The sequence below is a fragment of the Phragmites australis genome, chromosome 3 (genome assembly GCF_958298935.1).
Source record: "Phragmites australis chromosome 3, lpPhrAust1.1, whole genome shotgun sequence".
Lineage (NCBI taxonomy): Eukaryota > Viridiplantae > Streptophyta > Magnoliopsida > Poales > Poaceae > Phragmites > Phragmites australis.
Genome location: NC_084923.1, coordinates 7,313,699 through 7,336,856, shown reverse-complemented (window position 1 = coordinate 7,336,856; position 23,158 = coordinate 7,313,699). Strand labels below are relative to the sequence as shown.

Genomic DNA, 23,158 nt, shown 5'->3' with positions numbered 1-23,158 from the left:
GATGATCACCGACCTGATGGTGAGGTAGATGTAGTGGGCGCTAGTGTGATGAAGTAGCTGGTCGACGTAGTCGCCGTAAGTGCTGCAGGGGCGGCAGCCTTCACCTCGGTTCAACTCATGTGAAGATCAGATCAATTAGAGTTGTGGGGGGAAGTTTTGACCTAACATGAATTATCAAATAGGCATCGGCTGCCCCTCCCCTCATGTATTTATGTGGCACTGCCTGAGATGGGACTATAACCAAGAGTTGGTTACGCTCCCGATCTGAACGCATAGGGAGATCGAACTCCCTCTCTTTCTCGATCTCCTTCTGTTATGGTACGTTAGTGTCGATATCAATTCTAACATTCTCCCATTTGATCGTAAGGCTAACACCATAAATCCACTCTCAACGAAACAGTACATCAAGATTAAACGTTACAACGGCTAATAAAATATCACTAAAACCCAAAAACCTATAGTGTACCACTCCATCTTGAAAGAGAAATTTGTTATTCCTTGTGAGAGTTAGTTAACATTATGTTCCTCTTATCCAGAATTATAGGCTTTTCAGTAACCCCATGCCGGTAAAATGATAAAAAAAAGGGGTGACAAGTCTTTATTGAGCGAATCCGCAAGTATTAACTTAGTACTTATATGCTTGACACTTATTGTTTGATCCTGAATTCTATCTTTCACGACATGATACTTAATGTCGATGCGTTTTGCAACATCACTCGACTTGTTGTTACTTGTATAGAAAACTACGAGTTGATTATCACAGTATAATGTCAGTGGATTTGAAATACTGTCGACCACTCTTAAACCCGGGACAGAATTCTTTAGCCATACAACTTGTCCGATAGCTTCATAACATGTTACAAACTCAACTTGCATCGTTGACGATACCGTAAGTGTATGTTTAAAACTTTTCCACTAGATAGCTCCTCCAGTGAAGGGTGAAGATACAACCTGACGTGAATTTCTTAGTATCCACACACCCCGTAAAGTCTGCATCCGAATAACCAACAATTTCGAGGTTATCAGATTTTCTAAATATGAGCATATAGTTATTAGTGCCTTGCAAATAGCGAAGTACTTTCTTAACAGATTTCCAGTGGTTCAGTCCTGGATTTGACTGAATCTGCCAAACATCCCAGTCACGAAAGCTAAGTCAGGACGTGTACATACTTAAGTATACATAATGCTTCAGACAGCTGAAGCATAAGGAACCGACTTAATCTGATTAGCTTCGTATTGGTTCCTTAAACATTGAAATGTTCCAAACTTATCGCCCTTAACAATAGGAGCAGCAGTGACAAAGCACTTATGCATATTCTATTTCTTCAGTACTATGTCAATGTATGTCTTTTGAGACAAATCTACCAGTGCATGTGATGGTATGCCTTATGTAAACACCTTAATTTATGTTAGCTGCAAAATTATGTAATATAATGCTTTGAATTAGTTGTCAACGATCATTTATGTGTTTAATTATGTGGTGTGGTTTTATGTAACATGAATATATGGCATTTGTTGGCATAGCTCATAATCTAAATCTGATAATTGTTGCAATCAGATGAACTCAAGAGAACAGGTATTGAGCTAGCTGCATTTGTTTCTTAATTATACTAATTCTACTTTACACGTTATTGTTTTTAGTTTAGATGTGATTTATGTTTAGACTTGATTAACCGCTGTACAGAATTAGATAAAAGACTTGATATGGAAGCAGCAGCTTGATCTAAGCTATCCAAACATGACGAATGCAAAGGTTAATGCCAGTGATATGTCTATCCCTCTTTTCCTATAAAAACAAAAGGTTGAATATTCATTTGTTTGTATTACTCTGGTTAAAGATGCACAATGGATTCTAAAGTCAACACTAACTGAATAGATTTGTGATGACAGTGGTGTGGAGACCCAGACTGCTGCAGGTTTAAAAGTTCATAACTTGCTAACAGCTCAAACACGTTCTCTCCCTAGCTTCTGTTCTAACATTTGCACCCTCATTTGTGCTGCTAGGTGCATCTCCATGTTCAGCTTGAGCATTCAGGATCATTTCACCTACCTATGAGTTGATATGTAAGTGGACGAGTGAAGCACTTGAAGAATCATCACATCCCAAAGTATTAATCAATTGAAAAAGATATGACCAGCAATATTATCTTATCAAAGCATGGTGTTGATGTCTCCATTGTTGAACCTAGTTTACAGACAGATTAGAGCAGTTCCAGATAGCCACATTATTATTGATTTTGCCTAAATTTAGCGCTGAAAGATGAGGCCTTATTTTCCCTCAAAGTTGAAGGCTTCAACTAGAGAATTTCATTCAGATAGGGATGTACAAAGTTCTTTCACAGCTTGTGAATATGTAGACTGTAGAGATGTATATAAGAACGGTAGAACATAGATAGGTCTTGCTTCTGTTTGATGTATGACAGAGAATACTTCAACTAATGCATAAAACAAGAATAACCTCATTCATACATTGCAGCAATCTCAGCAAAAGCTCTATCAACGTTCCTGGCTTCTTTCTCCAGCTAATCGAAAAGGTAAAAGCTGAAGTATTGCAGATTTTACTATTCTATTTCTATCCTTGCTGAAACTGAAAAGCTAATAAAAAAGGTAGAAGCTGAAGTATTACAGATTCTACTATTTTATTTCTATCCTTGCTGAAACTGAAATGTGAGGACCGGATACAACCATACATTGTTAATGCTATATCCACCTGCTATGTACTGACTTCAAGTGGTGACCTTACCATTTCATATATTGATGTGACTATACTCAAATTTGACTATAAATCAAACACTTGCCATATATATCTGCTAAACTTATGACACCTTATGTGGTAACAATTCAAACAGTGACCTCGTTTAGATTTGCTATAACTAAAGTTAGACGTAGCAACAAAGTTAGACATAGCATCCGAGCCATCTACTGCCGAGGCGCCAAGAGGAGGGTTGACCGCACTCTTAGGCCCACGGGACTTTTGTCTGATTCCCTTGGCCGTGGGAATTGAACTGTCTCTAAAATATTTCCACAAACTCACGTCATATTCCTACGTACGCCTCAGCCAATCGATACACAATGCAACTAGAGCTAGCAGATACCTGAAATAAAATTGCATGAATAACTTTACCTCCGTTTACAAGGTAGGGAAAAAAAGAACAAATCATTACAGGTTTACAACTTATAGAGAAGTTGGTTCGTAAAAAAAAACACAATGCTTGAATTTTGAATGATTATAATGCCATGGAACAGAAATGTCGAACCAGAACCCAAAGATAAATAAACAAATGTAGATCCACAGGGGAAAAAAAACGATCATGAGCATCTTAATAAACAGATAGTTTCAACATAATTACTGTCCCATAAAGCCAGAAAAGAAAGGGCATGAAATCAGAATAAAATTACACAGGGCCCCAAGGACCAGTGGTCATGAAATACATATTTGTGTCGGGGAACTATGAACTGCACTGGCATTTCAGACAGAACAAACTAAGCGAAGATCTCTCTGACAAGCCAATCCAAAGTGGGATAGGCAAAGTAGAGGATCAAAAATGAAGGCAATGCAAACAAAAGAGTCACAAGGACATACAGGACCATAACAGCAGCACTTGCAGGGACAGCATAAAGAATAATCAGAAGGAAGATTATCACAAGTGGAAACTTGACTGTCATCTGAACGAAGCATACCATAAGCTTTTGGAGAGATGCACTGATGTTATCAGTGTGAAAAATGTTGCGGACAACATTTGTATCTCTGGCTGAAGATCTCTCTGGTCGTGCGACAGCATTTCTTCGTTGGCGATGACTGGAATTTGGGCCATCACCAGAAGGCCATGAGGAATGATGTTCTTCATGACTAGTGGAATGGAACTTAGCTCTCTCGCCATTCATACTCTCAACCATCCAGAGAAGACAGTAGTTTTTCCGCGGGAACTTGAGGTTGCCCTTGTAAACCAGCCGGAAAGACAACAGATTGCACCAAGGGCATGAGATGAAAAGTGGCAGCTGGATAGGAAGTGTCGGGAACTTGACTACAGCCCAATGAAGACCAAGGATACAGTTCTTGCACATTGTGTGTCCACACCACAAGACATAGGGAACATTCTCCACAAGGTTGAATGATTCCCAGCATATTAGACAATCAAGGCCTTCCTCTCTGCTTGTACACGAAGAAACTTCATCATCAGAACAATCAGGATTTGATGTGCTACATTTTGAAGGCTGCACTTTTTTCTTTAAGCTTCCAGCTATGGCATTTGATGCAAAACTCCACATGATGACCTGACAAAACAAACCTGAGAAAACAACGTTAAGAACTTGCTACGATGCGATCAATAATTACATTGAGGAAAAGATACAAGTGACACATGTATGATTGACCACTAATCCAATATGCGGTATATAAGACAAATTTCAAGTGCAGAATGCTAGAGACATAGCAATATGCACATGCAGAAAATTTCCCACTCTTATCAAGTATTCCCTCCAGCCACAAATAAGTGTCGTTTTGGACATCAACACAGTCCCCAAAACACATCTTTGACTACTTTTTGGTGTAATATATTTATAGAATATAGCAAAGCTATACTATTGCGAAACTACTTTTCAAGACAAATCTACCCGCATCATTTTTAAATATCCAAACTCAATACATAAAGAATGATTTGTAGCCAAAGTTTGAAAATGTTGACTGCACGCAACCTAAAACAACACTTATCTGTGACTAGAGGGAGTAGAAAAGAATAAGCATATCGTCACGTGGATATATTGTGAATGAATCACAATGACTCAATCAGCCATGTCTGGTTCTTGATAACAAGTTAAAAAAAATCCGGCATGAGCATAAAATTGCCTGAGTTCATACACAGAACCAGCAATACGGTATCACAATGCATTGATGATTGTTCAAGTGGCATATGAATTGTAAAACAACTCGGCAACGGCTGGGAGCTTTCCTTTTTATAAAGAAGGCAAGGAACCCAACAAGCAAGAATTCATTACCCAGCAATATAATAAACAAAGTTTCTTCTGGTAATTCCTTTACTTTTAGAAAGACACTTATGATGATGGAAAATCAGATTCTAGTCCTACATGAGAATTTGGGTTGACAGTCAACAGCAGTTGATTATAATTCTGTAACATGTAAACTAGAAGAAACTGATCGACAACACGAAGATCGTATTTAGAGAACAAGGGAGATACACCATCCAATTTTGTGAGACCACATGAACTTACCAATTATTAACTGTAAGTTGTATGAACATATTGGATACATACAAGTAAAACTGGAAGGAGCAAAGAGAACCTACAGGACTACAGAGGACGAGATATGACCAATATTGTGCTTCAGGCTGCAATTGAAAAACCCACAACACTATTCTTTGAAATGTCAAAGAACAAAATGCAGGATTGTGAATCTACTTGATCCATACATGATATAAAAGAAACAAGACCGGGGGAGAGACATCCCCACAACATACTCTCAAGAAGGGAGGATTCGAACCTGGGCAAGCCCTACTTGAACCCTATATGATATAGAAATGCAAGAGCACCAAAATTGGGTTTTCTTAATGCATCACAACACATATATAATTCTGAAAATAGGATATGATTTCTCATTCAACTGACTTAAAAGGTGGACATTTGCAACATATGAAATGTTCACCATTATACAGTACCCAGAGCCTAATTGAGAGAGCTCGTGATTAGCCAAGCTTATGCCTCCTTCAACAAGTTCACCTAGGGATAGCTTCCACAAAGAGAATGAGCATGCCAACAGTTTAATGAACCTAAACCATTTTCCCCAACCAAAAACTCAGCATCAGACCTGCTTAGACAAGTGGGATTATGCATATGTTCTATCCTCTTGAAAGTTTTAACGCGATCAATGATATAAACGGGACTCCAAGTGCATTTGGAAAGGATCCGTAACATATTCGATCACAGCAATCCCCATAGGATTGCTACATATACATCACAACATTATTGTGTCTACTGGTTGCTTCCAAACTTCCATCACCTGCAGCAAAATATATGTGATCACCTGATAGATGACCACCAGCTCCACTGTTACCACTCCTACCAGAACATGAACCAACCCTAACCTAACCAATGCTTCCTCACGCCCTTCCCTTTCCTGTGCAACACAAGGAGGAACCCGCTTTGTGGCTTCATAGAGCCGCTCTCAATGACAACTAGATTATCTAGGATGCAAATCTTCAGCCTTTCTCCTGGTGCAAGGTGGATGTTGAGGTCATGGGATATATCTAACCTTTTTGTACGAAACAAATCCAAGCCATGAAAACCCCAACCAGCACGAACGCGCGTGCATGAATCGAACCCGAATCAGGCAGATTACTCGAGGGTTAGGGGATGCTGGAGGTGGCGAGCTTACCAACGAGAGTCCGGAACTCTCTCTAATAGGGCAGGCGGAGGAGGAGGGGGAGGGGGAGCGGGAGATTGCGCCCAGTCCCCTGGCAGGTGGTCATCCCCGCGACGGCCACCGCCCGCCGCGTCGAGGGGTCGGACCGCCGAAGTCCAAAGGCGGAGAGGAAACGAGAGGAGGGGTGAAGGCCTTGAAGCCTGAAGCGCGGAAGGGGAAGAAGAGCACGGCCCCCGCAGCAGTGCGTTCTTGTCTATGTACAAGCAGCCCTGCCCCACGGAGCGGTGGTAAGATCTGGGCCGCTAGCTCCCTGCTTTAGACGGCTCGGATGAAGCAGCTGTCGTTATGGACCGATCAATCTTTCTTTCGTCCTGGAAAAAAAAACTGGCAGCTGACATACTGAAATCACATCGTGTGTTCATATCATTGCCAATTTGCCATTGGAAAAATGTCATTATGGGTTTTACAAAGGCTTCTGTGGTAATGTATGTATTTTTATAGTCTTGTTAGTTGAGACATGTACTCATGACACGATAAAAGGCTGAATGTGGCGGATTTAGAGCCAAAAAGCAGAAGCGCTCTCTCTATTTCTTCCTCCTTCTTCTCTTTTCTTCTTCTTCTTCCTACTCTACTCTTCTCTTTCTCTTCCTCCCGATGGATCTGCCGCTGAGTGTTGATGTCACCGATGGGTTGTCAGTATGATGCATTTTTTTCTTTTACCCAAAATCCGGCCTTTTTGCAGAAGGGGCTAGAAGCCCAGTTATATTAAACACGCATCAAGCTTACACCCAAAAGCCACTCTTTTAAACTAAAAATGTTATTCTACCTAATTGCTAGTTTATTTTCTTAGCTACTTTCTTAGTTACTTATGGTGGCAATTTTGTTATGAACTCGAGTGGTTAGCTGCGTGCCCATTGGGTTAGCCATCACATCCCTGCCTATCAGTGACCCTTGTGGCAGCGACCAGAAACGAGATATCTGCACTGACTAGCGGTTTGTGAACAGCAAGAGGGCGAGACAGAGAAACGAGAGCAACGGCAAACGCTCTACGGGTCAGCTGATCCCAAGTTAGATAGGCTATCAATTCAGAAATTATCACCCGTAGAATGTAAAGGTGCTGCGGCCTCGTGATGCGAAGCAGGAGCGGCCATGATGGCAACTACAAGTCCGAGTTGTTTGGATCATACGCAAGATCGGACAGCCACATTTAGAGCTCAGTTGTGGCCTTGCCTGAGACTTAGGCCACTGTCTGTCCCAACTGTGAACTCACCTGGGCATGAGCCCGACCAAATGCGGAGAGCGATTCACTGAAGCACCGATATGTTTTATCTTCAGAAAACTGCTTCTCTTGGATCCCTCCAACGCAATTGCAAAACGCCGCTTGTTTTCTTCAACTTGCATGTTTTCTCTTCAGAAGAAAAACGATGAAATCGTAGAAACACATTCTGATTTCATTCCAGTACAGCGGTAAAGACTAGAGCTTAATGGCACATAGCGCGAGAACCAATCCAATACGAGTCTGCAACACGAGGCCTGAGTTAGATGCTAGACGAAATGAAGCTCGATCTTCTCAAACCCTAAGATCGATTGTTGCTGTCTTCGGATAACGAAAACACGAGGGCCAGAGAGAGCGGCACGACGACGTAGGCGCCCAGCTTGAGCAGCTCCTCGGCGTCCTTGGAGATGGCGCCGATGCGAGACCAGTCTCCGCTGTACCTGCAAGCAGCACCAGCTACCGCACGTGAAGGCCGGAGCAGGCAATTCAAACAGCCGGTTTCGCTACGTGTTCGTTGCAGCTCACCCGGCATCGACGAAGCCGAGGGCGAAGAGCGCGACGCCGGACCGCAGCAGGACGCTCCTGTTGAGCACGCTGCGTCCGGCTCGGTCCTCGTTCGTCGCGGGCTCCTTCGCGCTGCGCGGCCGGAGGCGGTGGCGCCAGCGGCTGCGCGCTGCTCGCCGGGGCGCAGACGGGGCGGGAGCGATGGTACTGGCGCCGGCGCGCCACCGCAGCATGCTGTCCAGCTGTGGCGGTGTGTACTGAACCACTGGTTTTCTTTCTCGTCCACATGTGTGGAGAGAGATAATAGAGAAAAATGACACCCATCCAATTAATGCGTCGAGAGATAAATAAGAAAAATGGCAATCATGAGTAGGAATGCCAACAATCATATTTTATCCACATGTTCGTTGGTAAAAACTTTAACGACCACAGACTTAAATGCAATCCTTACATATGGGTCTGAATACGGTTTTAAAGTTAAACCTAATATGTATAAAGATAGATATGAAAGTCTTAGTTACATCCGTTTTGTCTGTGTAACTGTTTCACACATCTGGCATGTGGTTCCAATTCATTTTTAATATATGAACTAGCGGACTCTCCTTCGGGTTTCTCATTTCATTCCATACCAACTACCTAGCCACCACTCGCTCAAACGTCCACATGGCCATACCTGAGTCTTAGGCTCCACGTTCGCCTTCGCCTCCGTCTGCCCAAAGATAGTTGCCACACTCGATTGCACCCTCGATTGTGCCCCATCTGACTAGATCCAGCCATCACACCCTGACCGTCTAGATCTTTCGTCCGCGCGATCAGGCTCTATCCTCTCCTGACGCCCCTAATGCCCCGTCCACCCTTGATGTAGATCTCGTCGTTGTGATAGCAACCCCTACTAGTAGTATCCCTGAGCAAGTCTCGCAATTATAGGCGACTGCCTCCGCCCCTCTTATTGCATCTGAATCTCCTGTTTGAATCGGGTAATGATACAGGTAGTCAAGTTTGATATATATAATGAAGTTTACTATATCGGCGGGCATACGAGTGTGCCTGTGGATGACAAGCGCGGGTGCTAATTCTAATATATGGTAGGTAATAAGTGCGGGCGTGAATTTAGAAATTAACTCGCGAGTTCTACTTGTAGGTATTATATCTATTGTCATCTCTAATCATGAGTGATGTCTAGGTCAACCTGCCAAAGTTATGATGCTACATAAATAATAAATCATGATGGTTGTACGTCAAGAAATGATAGTGATAGCTTGATGGGACATTGAAAAGGGGTGCATATGAGGTGCTTGGCTGAATTGGACTATTGCGGTCATGATGCATTAATTAGAATTATACAAACTAGGGTGTATTTTGGTCCTCACTTGGTTGCAAGTCAAAATTTAGCATGACCTAATTTTTTTTAGCAGTTTTAGGTCTCTTTTATTTCAGCTTATAGATATGAACTATAATCATAATTTATAAGTTGAAACAAACAGATAGATTATGCAATCTAATTTTTATAATTTAATTTTTACAATTTAGTATTTTGCCATCCACACTTATAAAATATTTTTTTATAATTTTTAGCTGAAACAAACAGTCACTTAGTACAAATCCAAGCCAAACTTTACGAAAAAACTTTTCCACACGTGACCACACGCAGCCAAAACGCTAGCTACTGTAGCAGGGCCACACATTACGAAAACTTTTCCTCAAAACTACCACTGTAGCACAGGGCTATGTAATTTTTTCCCGAAAACTTTTTTCTCAAAACTCCTAAGCAAACTTTTCTGATTATTTTTTCCTCAAAACTTTTTTAGTTAAACTTTCTATGTATTTTTTTACAAAACTTTTCTCATACAAAATTTTTCAAAAATAATAAGATACAGGAGAATTTTTTTTTTTTAAAGGAGAGCGATAGGCTATCAAAAGATTCGCACGCGCTTATTAGCGGTGTCCCAAACTTTGGCTTCCACCCGCGAGCAAATCGGTGGACCCCGATATTGGTTTGGTGACTCGCTGTGTATGTGCTGATGTAGCAGCATCCGGTTGGTTGCATTAATTGTTTAGATTCTCCTATATGCAAGGTTCAAACAATTGTATCTCCTAATTCGTATATCCGATTTACATACTGTTTGCACTATTGTGTTCCTTATCATTAAATTAACAATTCAAGACCCAATTTGACTATATTTTAATGACAATTAAAATATTAACATATGGGTCCCACTTGTTATACTCATAGTTTTGATAAATTAAGGCATGGTCACTGTCCAAACACGATTTTCCAATCCAATAACTTGACACTGTCCAATTTTAGCTTAGTCACTGATCAAACACCATAAATTAAACCAAAATTTGGTATAACCCTAACACTGGTCCATTGCAAATTTTGATCAGGTTTTTTAAGTCTACAACTATACACTCTAGACTGGCAGAATAGACAACAAGGATGATGTCGCAATCCGACAACCATCTGCTCAGTGGCGTGGTCGAACTAGATGTCAATTTTGCTACTAGTGAATTTAGAGGAAGAGGTGGCAAAAAAAAAAAAAATATAACAGACTAGATCGGGAGATAATGGAATAATAAGACTTCTCGGTGACGGACCCACCTCTCAGGAATATATGGTTAATTTATGAACCCACCTATAAGCTATGCGATATCGACTTGCAAATATTTTCACCATATCCATCATGTTATCATATTATTTTTATTTGGCATATTTCAATTACTCATTTAATGATTATTGACTTCTTCAACATTTCGAATCATAATTGTGTTTCAATCTACCCGTTACCTAACTTATGGCTAAATCTCGATGACCTGATACACTCAATTAGAAATTAGGATTTAGATCTGCACTTCAAATTCCAGTTTATAACAAGTATGGCTCATACTTCAACACATACTTCAACACTTTCTAACAAGTAGTACTATTAAATACTCACCTGTATTTGAGAACCAAATTTAGCTTGAGTAATTAGTGGAGTTAATTGTATCTTCTAATTATGAGGGACCAAAGCATATATTTGCTTCTTGTGTGTTTTATTAAAGTAAAATTTTTTAAGTGGCAAATGATATATTTGTCGATACTGAAACGTCTATGATGGTTTCGTTAATCTTTAAAATCTGTATCTTTGATTTTTATAGATATCGTGTGAGTGTGTATGTGTTGTATTGGTGTTTCTTTAAAAAAAAAATACTCACATGAATTCAACCGACCAATCGCAACTTTTGAAAATCCAACCCCCAGTTCACACGCATCTAGCAAGACGAGAGATTCGTAAGTCCGGACCGCGCAGCACGGTGGCCGCTCCCGCTCGAGCCCAAAGCCCCGGACGGCTGAACCCCCAACCCGAGCACTGTCCACGCGGCCACGCCACGTCGAAGTGTTTGAGACGTTAGAGGTCAGGTCGCACGCGCGGCCTCTCCCCCCGCACATCCCTACGGGCCCAAACCAAACACCGACCCGCACCGCACGTCTCCTCCCCTCTCTCTGCTCTCCGACCACTCCCCCTCCCTCCCCTCCTCACCGCCGCCGCCGCAGCAAACCCTGCACCGCGGCCGCACCGATCCATCGCTCGCGCTAGGGTTTCCGCCCGCCCGCCTCCCGCGGCTCCACCGGATCGGCTCGATTCGCGCCAAGGGCGGCTGCTTCGTGCTCCGAGGCACCCCTCGCCGCTGTGGCCCGTTTGCCGCTGGGGTGTTCTGTGGTCGGCTGCTGTTGGTGGCGGGGGACTAGGCTTTTGACTCCGCCAGGCGGAGGGGGCATTAGTTGGCGCGCGCATGGGGATGGTGCCCAACGGGCTCCTGCCCAATGCGTCGGCCGGGGTGATGCGGCGGCTCGACCCCGAGCGCTGGGCCGTCGCGGAGGGCCGGACGGCCGAGCTGATCGTGCGCATCCAGCCCAACGCGCACTCCGAGGGGCGGAGGCAGGCCGTCTACCGCTATGTGCAGCGGCTCATCATGAACTGCCTCTCGTGCCAGGTATAATACCGGCTTACTAACTCGTCCGATTGCTCCGTCAGGCGCCAGGTAGTAACAGAGATTAGTGTCTGTCTGGTGTGCATGCGTTCCTAAGTGTGGAGTAAGTAGAGCGCTGTTGTATATGGCGGTGAGATTGCTGTATGGATGGCTAAATGAGACTGCTATTATAAAACTGAGTATACTGACGATTGCTGGGACGAAGAGGGCAATAGGCCATAACTGATGCTTTACATTTTTTTATTCAAATGCGTGTTTGGGAAACCGAAGCTGATTCTGGAGAGAGAGCGTATATGAAATGGTGGTTTATGGTTACAGACGAACAGGAGGAATCTGGTCACTTGAAGTCCATGCTTCCGGACCTGACATTTGACAACTTGTTTAGAAGCAATAACTTCTCATACAATGGGGATGACTTGCAAAGCTTAATATACGCATTGGGAAAAGAATATGACCAGAGATCCTGGACAGTGCATTATTGAACTGTATTTTCCTCTTTATACACATTCCTGTGACATGGGATGTAGCACACATCCAATAACATGTTACTGAAGGTTTGTCAAACTGCAGAGTTGACCTCTGCTGATAATACGACATGAAAAAACTTTCATGTATTAGTTGGAAGATTTTTAGTAATTCATCTTTGATATTCATAGATCAGTAGCCATATGCGGATGTCCTAGGAATGCTGTCTTGCCCGATGGCATGAGCATTTGTAGTAGCCTGTCAGGTGCATTGTGAGACCACTTTTACCATGTTTCATGTTTCTTGAAAGATTGAAATAGACTAATTCATTTCTCTTGTGCATGTCAAGGGGACTTTTGCGCTAGCATATTGGAAGTTCCCTGCTCTTATGTTCAGTATTTAATTATTCTGTTGATTAAATGTGCTCCACAAGTGAATTGATCTCTCTCTGTCGCTCTGCCTCTCTCTACAGGTTTTTACCTTTGGGTCAGTCCCTCTCAAGACCTACTTACCTGATGGTGACATTGATGTCACTGCTTTTAGTAATAGTGAAGAATTAAAGGAGATTTGGGCAAATCTTGTCCGGGATGCATTGGAGCGTGAAGAGAAGAGTGAAAATGTTGAATTTCGTGTAAAAGAAGTTCAGTATATTCAGGCAGAGGTACTTTTTTCCCTATGATAATTTGAGTAATGTTATTTTCTTTTTGTTGTTGTATAGGCACCATAGTTTCTCCATATAAGTTACTCTTCGGTTAACTATGTACCTACAGTAGAGTTTCATTTAGCATTGTGCCTGCATTTATGACTTTATATGTGTGTTGAAGTTATTAACAGAAGTTGTTTGTTGTACTTTGTGCTATATGAATTGGGGCAGAATAGAAAATAACACATCTCAAAGTTAAACTTCAGTTAATCATATGTCTGCTGCTCCTTCAGTACAGTTATTTGCACAATATGAAGCAAAATAAAGTACTGTTAGATCTGCTAATCTATTATTAACATTTATGATGATAATGTATTTGAAGATACTTCTAGCATCCTTCTAAATACATAAAAATGCACTTGATGTCTTTTCCGTGCTCCCCTCCCTCTCTTCTTTTGGGAATGTATCATGTTCTATGATTTGGTATTTATATCATGTTGGTCATCATCCTATTGTGTCGTTCTCATATGTTTCATGTATCATGCACAGGTCAAGATTATTAAGTGTCTTGTGGAAAACATTGTTGTTGACATCTCATTTAATCAAGTTGGTGGATTATGTACTCTTTGTTTTCTTGAAGAGGTGAGTTCTTCTTTTCAAAATCCAGCTTAATGTGTATATGCAAACAAGTTGCTTGAAACTTTACCATTTGTATCTTAAGACCGTAAAAGTTATTTTTGATTTGATAACTGTGCTTATTGCATATAGGTACCTGGATCAAAGATGCTTGATTTTTCTGCCTATACTTGCTTCTAATGATTCTGCATTTTAATAGATTGACAACTTGATCAACCATAACCATTTATTCAAGCGGAGTATCATATTGATAAAGGCATGGTGTTTCTACGAGAGTCGTATTCTTGGAGCTCACCATGGTCTTATATCTACCTATGCATTGGAGACCCTGGTTTTGTACATATTTCATATATTCAATAATTCTTTTACTGGACCACTTGAGGTGACTTACTCTCTCCTGTCTTATATATATCCTGATATGATGCCAGTGCTTATTTGCTATTCGTGCATGCACAGGTATTATATCGTTTCTTAGAATTCTTCAGCAACTTTGATTGGGAGAAATTTTGCTTGAGCTTGTGGGGCCCAGTTCCTATAAGTTCACTTCCTGATATGACTGGTAATCTAATATGTATTACTTTGTTTTGCTTGATCAATTATTGCTACGTGAATGGTTTGTTTGATAATTAGTTTTATTGTCATGCAGCGGAGCCCCCGTGGATGGATAGTGGTAAATTGTTGTTGAGCAAGTCCTTCCTGGATACTTGCAATTCTGCGTACGGAGTCATGCCTCGCACCCAGGAGAGCCAGGGTCAACCATTTGTTTCAAAGCACTTCAATGTAATTGATCCTTTACGTACAAACAATAACCTTGGAAGAAGTGTCAGTAAAGGTAACTATCATCCTGCTTTAAGATTATCTTATTGGTGAATTCAACAGAATAGATGTTCATTTACTTTACCCGTTTCCATACAATTGATGGTATATTTAAGTTTGATTTAATGATATTTGTAATGCTAAACAACCATATCGTGCACTGTGCACATGGTAATTAATTACCATCTCAATGTTTGGTTGTTATTGCGATTTCCTTTCTTCCTTTCTCAGAAATGTTGTGGTAGCATTCTTTTTCTGTCATAGTAGCTGTTTGATTCTAAGCGTAATTATGAATCTCTTCTGAAATTTCTATCAATTTAAGTTCTAGTTTGTGAGCATTTTTCTGGTAGCAGAACACTCTGTTTGGTAAAAACTCAGCATAATTGTTATCTATATAACATGGTCTAGCTTGTCTCGTGGTGTAGTCACCATTGTACTGGTATATCTATATAAAGTGATCTGCAAATCAGAATTAATGCTGACAATAGGAACTGGCAATCTTTGCCTACGCTCTAACAGGTATTCTGTAGCTATAGTTACAAGGTTTTGTGGCTGATCCTGGTCTATCTAGCTATTCTAGATGTATACCAACCTTATGTTGAAGTTATACGTTTCACCAGTCCCATATTGCATGTTATTGCGTGAAGTGAGTGTCAAAATTTGAATGATGCGATCCAAGCTTTTTAGCCCAAACATGGGAAAATCATTTGGCCTATATAAACCCAAGTGAGCCAGCACTTTGAAGCTCTATGCGCCCCTCCTTTGTAGATGTCACTAGAAAAATATTGTCTAATTGATAAGTGATCCAAAAATGCCTTAAACAGCACCTTGGCGCTATTACCTTTTTGGCTTGTTACAGTTTATGTTAGTACTCAGTAATGGCTCTTTTGAATCCCATATATCAGCATTTTGTACTAATACTTCAGTCATGGACTTTGCAGTGCTATTTTAGAATGTGACCTGTAATAGAACCTCCTTGAGCAGTATTACGATGATTGTACTTGTCAAACCTTTATTCATTCTTACATATATTGACTTCCAGGGTATGTAATGATTATGAGCAGCAATCTATCTTACTTTGATTGACTAGCAACTTAATAGAATAAATTCTTTCTTGTTAATTGTTATGATGTATACTCTGAAATGTTACTCTTGTCAATATTTTGTCTTATTGGCCATTTGATGCTAATGATAGATCCCGTGATTAAGAATATTCAAGTGTATCGATTAGACAATTACCACCATTTTGGTTATGTTCAATGAAAAGTTTGATCTCTGCAAGAACGACAAAACACATCACTTGTTGAGTTAATATATTTTTGTTTTTGCAGGCAATTTTTTTAGAATACGCAGTGCTTTTGCATTTGGGGCCAAAAGGCTGGGAAAGTTACTTGAATGTCCAAAAGAAGATTTAATTGCTGAATTAAATCAATTCTTCACAAATACATGGATAAGGCATGGGAGTGGCAGTCGTCCTGATGTGCCTACCCTAAGTCTGGCTGATGTGCGGCCTCTGAAGGTTGTTCCTGCTGTAGTGTCAAACAGTGACAGAACTGTAACAACATTCAAGAAAAAGGTTGAAAATCCTAAGCTTCGTGCTAATCAGGATAATTTTACTGAAGTTGGTCATAGTGATTCTGACCCTTTTCACACAAGTGACCTACACTATCAGAATCTGCCAAGAACAGTTAATCCTTCTGTTTCACATGCTCAGCACCAAAAAGTTAATGCAACACAGGGCAATGCCAAGGTTTCTGAACAGCTTGAAAGAAACAACTCTGCTGGATCGATGCAAGGTGAAAGGGATAAGAGAGGGCCAAATGCTCTCTTTATCAACGACAGAAATGGGCAAAACAGGTCTAGATTTGCAAGAACCCAATCCAGTCCTGAACTGACAGACTCTTCTGTTGAAGGGTTTCGTGGTAGGCGGACTAGAGTGGTTGATATGGAAAAATCTCTGAAGGTTGATTACAGTAGCAGAAGAAGTGTCTTGGTTCCAGAAGTGTCTAGTAACCACAGCGCTAAGTCTTCACAGGATGAATCAATGTCTTCCATGAACAGATCATCTCACCCTAGTGCAAAAGCAGCTTCTGACTCAAATAATGTTACAAGCAGCTATCGTGAAGATAATGGTTTTGTGATAAATGAAGAACTTCCTTCTGTCTCTGAATCATCAGAGATGCACTATGATGAACAAGTTCTGGTTAATTTAATGGCATCAGCGAAGTTGCATGGTTTTAATGGACAGGTTCAATTGCCAATGCAAATACCTTCTAATCTGCCTGTAGCACATTCCCATTTACTGGCTCCAACAGCTTTATCTCAAAAGCATTTGGCCGGGATTCCACCAGCTAGCTTAATTGGGACACCATGGTCGCCCGATATGCAGTTCTTCCACGGATTCGTTCCACCACATGTGACCCATTACATAGACAATCCAACTTTTGCACCAAACGTTGAGGATGGCCATGAGAGTGAGAAGCCTATTACATCAGATGCAAAGCATGATGCTGGATTTTCTAGACACTTTGATCCTGAAGGAAGAGATCCTCACATCTATGATATTGATGGCAAGGAACATTCCTCTTTGCCTAATGGTGTACCTGGTGCCACCTTGGAAAGGCAGATGGAACTTACTGTTGAGGATAGTTGTGTAGATGATCAAAACTATACCAGCATGTTTCGAAGTCAAACAAGTAGAGAAGTCGATGTAGACTGCTCTATGAGGAGTGGATATGTGAGTCTTCCTTCTCATGCCAGTTCTTCTAGTGGCAAAGCTCTGGATGCGAGTTCATGGGATGAAATGACTGTAAATACATCTAGATCATCAAGAGACAAATGGGGGAAAATGCCTGCCTTTGCAGCACCTGCCACAACCACACATAGCAGGACTGGCTGGCAGATGTTAAATACTACGGGGCATCTCCCAACTCAAGTTGATGATGACCCCAGAAATGGGGCAGTAGTACCAATCATTAATGAAGCTTCTGAGATATTATCAGGGCCTGACCCTTTTTCAAGGCAATCAAGAATTAGTCAAGTACCAAATGATTTTGATCCATCACAGATCGGCATGTCTAATCCAGTGTTTGCACCTTTTCTTATTGGTTCCCCTCAGCAGAGGCAAGCTGATAGCTCTGGACTGACTTTTGTTCCAACAGGTCCACCAGTTCCTTTTGTTGTGCTCCCATTTGTTCAAGGGAATAGTGATGGTTCTGTTCCCCAGTTTGAGAGAACTGAAGGAATTGATCAGCTTCCTGCCAATATCAGAGGTCAAAGTTTTAGTCCACTTAATGATGTTCACCAACCAGATACCAATGCTACCTCAACAGCATCATGCAGTAGTATGGCTGAGCCATCCGATGAACACAAGTGTGACATCTTGAACAGTGATTTTGCTAGCCATTTGAGGAATTTACAGTATGGGCGATTCTGCCAGAATGCACGTCCCCTGGGTCCTGTTTTATACCCTTTTGCGGTCCCACAAGCATATTTGCAGGGCCATGCTCCATGGGATGGGCCTGGAAGACCAGCTGCACCAAATGTTAACTGGACACATATGGCGGGCCCTAGTCAACGAGTATTTCCTGTGATGCCTCTACAACCTACTACAGAAAGAGCTACTGGTGTTCTCCAGCACTATGGAGAAGATGTACCCAGATACCGTGGAGGCACAGGAACCTACTTGCCGAATCCTGTAAGATCCTAAAAATTGTTTCAGTACCTTATCTCATGCATAGACAATTGTTAGTTATAGTATTAAAAAATGAAAAACTGAACAAGCGTGATCCTTTGTTCTGTTAAAGGATTACACTTCGAATGTGGTTTAACTGAAAATACCAACATTACCAATGTAGTTATATCAAACTTTGCTTTTGAAACTTTGTACTGATTCCAGCTTGTTAGGCATCTGTTATGGGCTTTAGGTTCTTGGCCATTTATGTTCCACTGATCTTTAACAATCTAGTCGGAAAAGGTTACATCATAAAAAATAAAGTAGTCTGTTCGGCTACCCATGGAAATTGTTCTAGCAACAGAACTTATATCTTATAAAGATTGATGAGATTGGAAGATCCATGTTTACGTAGAGTATGGGAAATACTTGTGAGTCGGGGAAATGTGAATTGAAGATCATGATCTATCCCATTCATTTGGACCTTGTTTGGATTTTAGGGATGGTAGGGGGGGGGGGGGCTCATCCTAACCTTCTGTCGTTTCCTATTGGGGTGTAGGATTTATACCCCCACCCTACCCACACACACACACACAAAATTTAAGATTGTAATGGTTCATACTTTTGTTGGATACTACCGGTTAAAGTTTTAACTCACTAATAAGATTTATGAGTCTACCTGCCAGATTCATGGGAAGACCCCCTTTATCTCATCATGAATAACCTAGAGCTTGGCTCCAGACACAGGCAGTGAATTGTTTTCTACCAAGTGGCTAGTTTTGAGTTGCTTATTGGTGAGAGTTGGTCTGTACCAGTTGGTTTTAATTGATATTCAAAGCTAGTGTAGATCATTCTGAAGCTTGTATGTGTCACAGTTTTTGGCTGAACCAGCTGTTTTTTTATCCTGAAACCATAAAAACTTATTTTGGTGCTTTTTAGCACTACAAGGAGGATGCACCAAGGCACTGTTTTCGCTAAAAAAAGGAGGATGCATCCATGTAAACTTGGCAGGAACCATAATCATGGAAGGATTCTGAGATACAACAAAAATAATTGTTGATCTGGTTTTTCCCTACTAAGCAATCTTACAACAAAAATAATTGTTGATCTGGTTTTCCCTACTAAGCAATCTTTCTTTGTAATTAAGTTTACCTGGTTTTAGTCAACCTGAAGCACATGTGTCACTCGCCAACAGCGTTAGATAATGATTGGTGGCACCGTAAGCATGTACAAAAGATTACTACATTGCTGAGAGTGTTATCATCAATAAATGAAAAATGGGTATGTAAGCTGGAGGAGTTCACAGGTGAGGATGAATCGTCAGTTGCCACATGAAGAAAACTCATGAGTTCATTTCTTGACTGAATTCTATGACATTTTGGATCATGGGATCTGTAGGTTTTTCTTTTGGTAGTTCTACCTTTTGTGCCTCTTGGGCACAATGATTTATTTGTTTTGCAAGAGCTTTATTAAGCAATGATTTATGAACTTGATAGTCTGAACTGCGGAATACTAAGTTGTCAATTCTGTGGCTTCTGTTCTCTCAGAAGGTACCATTTAGGGACCGGCGCTCAAGCTCAAGAAACTACAGAGGAGGTTATAATAGTGATAGGAGCGACCATAGTGATAAGGAAGGAAGATGGATAAACTCGAAACAACGAAATCCAAACCGCAGCTATGGACGCGGCCAATCAGAGAGGCCTGATAGAAGGGCCACTGATGAGACTCAGTCTGACAGGCAGCGACGAACCTATAGAAATGACTCGTACAGGCATGAGGCGGGCGCTCAATATCTTGTGCAGGGCCTTTCTTTGGGGTCTACAAACTCTATGCGCAAACCAGGGAACGTAGCGCATGGGGTTTATACACCACCATCTACAGCTGCAAATGGTGCTGGTACTTATTCTGGCCTTCCAGGACCACCAATTTTTATGGTGTGCTCATATGAATCAGGCGCAAATCATTGTGCTTCCTCATCTGAACCAATTGAATTTGGTTCACTTGGGTCACTTCCCACAGCAGACGGTGATGATATACCACGACCCACACGTCAAGTAATGCCTAATGGGTTTTATGGGCAAAGGCGTGGTTCATATAGGGGTGGCTCCTCCCATTCATCTCCTGATCAACCGTCCTCACCTCAGCCTCACAGGTAATACTTGCTGCTATATTCTTTGTTTTCACCGTTTCTATTTTCAATGTTTTGAGTATGAGCAACCAGAAAAGTCCGAATCATTACTGTGTAAGGAACTTTATCTTATTTCTAAAAAAAACTGGACTTTTCATTACTGTGTAAGGAACTTTATCTTATTTCTAAAAAAAACTTGTGGTGCTTTCCTATACAGAAGCAGAGTAATAGAAGTTGCTTTTAGTTAAGTTACTTTTTAACCTATAGCTAAAATTGATAGACAAAGGATTGCTGCACATTCTCGTGTGTTGGAGACTCGGGCACATGACCATGCAGCCATGTGCAAATAGATGGGGTAAGCAAGGATTGAAGAGATAAGCTGCTTCATAGTTCACGCAAGCCACAGAATAAAGTTTCAATTCATTAATTTAATTTTTATTCCTCATTGGATCTTTCCGATTGTACTGAGAATAGTTCATTCTTACATGGTTACGCCATTGTCACATTGATTGTTGTGATGGTGATAAGACACCAGTAACTTCAATAGAATACAGAATCAATATATGCTTATTTTCAGTAGCCTGTGGCCTCCAGGAAGTCCTAAAGTATTTACAGAATGTAAGTGTGTTGAACTGCTGCTTATAACAAGGGATAAATGCAAAAAAACCCCCAAAAGTCACTTGGATTTTGACTTCCCCCCCCCCCCCTCCCCAAAAGTTGTTTTGTTGCAAAAAAAACCCCCCAAAGGTTTGATTTTGTTGCAAAAACACCCCCAATTTTTTTTAAAAAAATTAAAAAAATCACAGAAAATTCTAAAAAAAACTAGAGACAATTATAAGACCTTTTGTGAAATTTGTTTTCAAAAATAATATCCTTTGCATCATATTTCATGGAGAGTAAGTTTGAAAAAAAAAGAAAAACGTGCAACTCATTTATTAATTCGAGTTAAATGCATAGTTAATTATTTACTAATCCAAAAATCATGAAACAAAATTTTTTAGTCTTCTTACATGATCCTCTATCTTGTAAAAATACATGAAATCTTGAAATAGTTATTGTAACGTGCAGGACTGAGTAAATGTGTTGTAGATAGATTAATTCATAACTAATCCATAACACCCCCAAAATTAGTGAAACCACTTTTATTAGTTTACTTAAACAATTATTTGTGTAGGAAAAATAATAGTAGACATGACAAAGTTAAAATAGCATGAGTTAATAAATGAGCTACACATTTTTCTTTTTTTTCAAACTTCCTCTCCATGAAATATGATGCAAAGGATATTATTTTTGAAAAAAAAAATTCACAGAAGGTCTTAGAATTGTCTCTAGTTTTTTTAGAAATTTTTTAATGATTTTTTATTATTTTGAATTTTTAGGGGGTTTTTTGCAACAAAGTTAAACTTTGGGGGGGGGGGGGGTTTGCAACAAAACAACTTTTGGGGGGGGAAAGTCAAAATCCAAGTGACTTTTGGGGTTTTTTTTTGCAGTTTTCCCTTATAACAATCATTAGTAATTGGTAAATTGGCTCCTGATATCCAGTTTGAAAGGTGAAATTACCTCATAACCATGTTAAACTATTACGACATCTGGGAATATTGTTGCATTGTGTAATTATTCCATCAGCTATGCAGTTTGCTTCTTTGAATTGAGTTACTTATTTACCTTTTAGTATTTAGCAGCATTTGGTGTCACAAAAGCTGAAGTTTGTGTTTCTGCTCGCTTTCAAGGTAGTTGAGTCCTAATATGACGGCTCGGTCACTTGGTTCTGGCATCGAAACCTGGTGACACCAGTATTTCGCTCCACTGCTCGTGGTCATGTTCTACATGGGTGCAGATGGTTGGGCCATCAGCTACTGACAAAAACAAGTATGTGCCCTAGCTGGTTTCTTGGTGCTTTGTGATGTGTAAATACCATCAAAAGAGGCATCAGTCATCAGCACGTTATCACTGTTTATTATGGTGCTTCCTGAAATCAAAGCAACAATCTTCAGGATAAATCATGGAACTGAGAATATCTTCATGCAGGATTGAGCTAGAGATTATGAGCAATGATTAACTGAGAATTACTCCCATTATTCATTACATCTGCATCGAAGATAACAATTAGGCTGAATGGAGCAGGAACAAACATTTCCGCGTCAATATGAAAGACAAGCCTGGAAGATTGTTGGATTTTACAACCATCGTCTGGACCTGTGTAACTGAAAGCTGATAATGAATTCCTGTCTGTAGGTAGAAGCAAGATCGTGTAATCATTAGTTCACATACAACAGACTTTTCGCTTAGATGTATTAGGAGTTAGGTGAACCCTAGATTGCAAATTCTCGTGGTGTTTCTAGCCGGAGGGACATAACTATTCCCGAATATTCTCCGTCTCACGCACGAGTAAAATTGATCCATGAATCTATCTACCTCTGTCCCATATGTGCGTCATGTGGTGGTTTATCCTGTGCCATTCAATCCGGTTTTGGGATTTCTGCTTATTTCTAGTCCTGGGCATTCCGATGCATCAATTGTTTTCAAGGTAGCTAGTGAAATCTCAAATGATAGATGTAATTCAACTTGATTTCAACAAGTTAATGTTTTCCTCATGAAACGACGGTCGTTCACAGAACTGGGGCTGCCATCCGGTCCAGTCACAGTAAAGCCTATTTCACATAAGT

General features: G+C 40.7%; 3 protein-coding genes across 7 annotated transcripts; 1 reads left to right on the top strand and 2 right to left on the bottom strand.

The window, feature by feature from the left end:
- Positions 1–3,298: 3,298 nt before the first annotated feature.
- LOC133911881 (uncharacterized) lies at positions 3,299–7,775 on the bottom strand. Of its 2 annotated transcripts, XM_062354331.1 has the most exons (3): positions 7,647–7,775; positions 6,389–6,747; positions 3,299–4,289 (listed from the first exon to the last, which is right to left on the bottom strand). In XM_062354331.1, the coding sequence occupies exon 3, from the start codon at positions 4,267–4,269 to the stop codon at positions 3,484–3,486; it is 786 nt and encodes a 261-aa protein (XP_062210315.1). In that variant the 5' UTR covers positions 4,270–4,289; positions 6,389–6,747; positions 7,647–7,775; the 3' UTR covers positions 3,299–3,483. The 2 variants fall into 2 exon arrangements, with proteins under 2 accessions (XP_062210315.1, XP_062210316.1); XM_062354332.1 differs by lacking the exon at positions 7,647–7,775 and having other exon boundaries at positions 3,299–4,275; positions 6,389–6,841.
- A 61-nt stretch (positions 7,776–7,836) lies between these two features.
- LOC133911882 (uncharacterized) lies at positions 7,837–8,465 on the bottom strand. Of its 2 annotated transcripts, none has more exons than XM_062354335.1 (2): positions 8,178–8,465; positions 7,837–8,086 (listed from the first exon to the last, which is right to left on the bottom strand). In XM_062354335.1, the coding sequence occupies exons 1-2, from the start codon at positions 8,387–8,389 to the stop codon at positions 7,954–7,956; spliced, it is 345 nt and encodes a 114-aa protein (XP_062210319.1). In that variant the 5' UTR covers positions 8,390–8,465; the 3' UTR covers positions 7,837–7,953. The 2 variants fall into 2 exon arrangements, with proteins under 2 accessions (XP_062210319.1, XP_062210317.1); XM_062354333.1 differs by having other exon boundaries at positions 7,837–8,092; positions 8,178–8,457.
- A 3,112-nt stretch (positions 8,466–11,577) lies between these two features.
- On the top strand, positions 11,578–22,955 carry LOC133911878 (uncharacterized). 3 transcript variants are annotated; one of them, XR_009908729.1, is made up of 10 exons: positions 11,578–12,134; positions 13,069–13,257; positions 13,789–13,881; positions 14,075–14,257; positions 14,332–14,434; positions 14,522–14,707; positions 16,023–18,388; positions 19,912–20,516; positions 22,175–22,361; positions 22,521–22,955. XR_009908729.1 is itself a non-coding variant. In XM_062354328.1 (9 exons), exons 1-9 carry the CDS (start codon positions 11,934–11,936, stop codon positions 22,194–22,196), a joined length of 3,948 nt encoding a protein of 1,315 aa, XP_062210312.1. In that variant the 5' UTR covers positions 11,578–11,933; the 3' UTR covers positions 22,197–22,955. The 3 variants fall into 3 exon arrangements, 2 of the variants coding, with proteins under 2 accessions (XP_062210312.1, XP_062210313.1); XM_062354328.1 differs by having other exon boundaries at positions 22,175–22,955; XM_062354329.1 differs by having other exon boundaries at positions 11,579–12,134; positions 22,223–22,955.
- Positions 22,956–23,158: the final 203 nt, after the last annotated feature.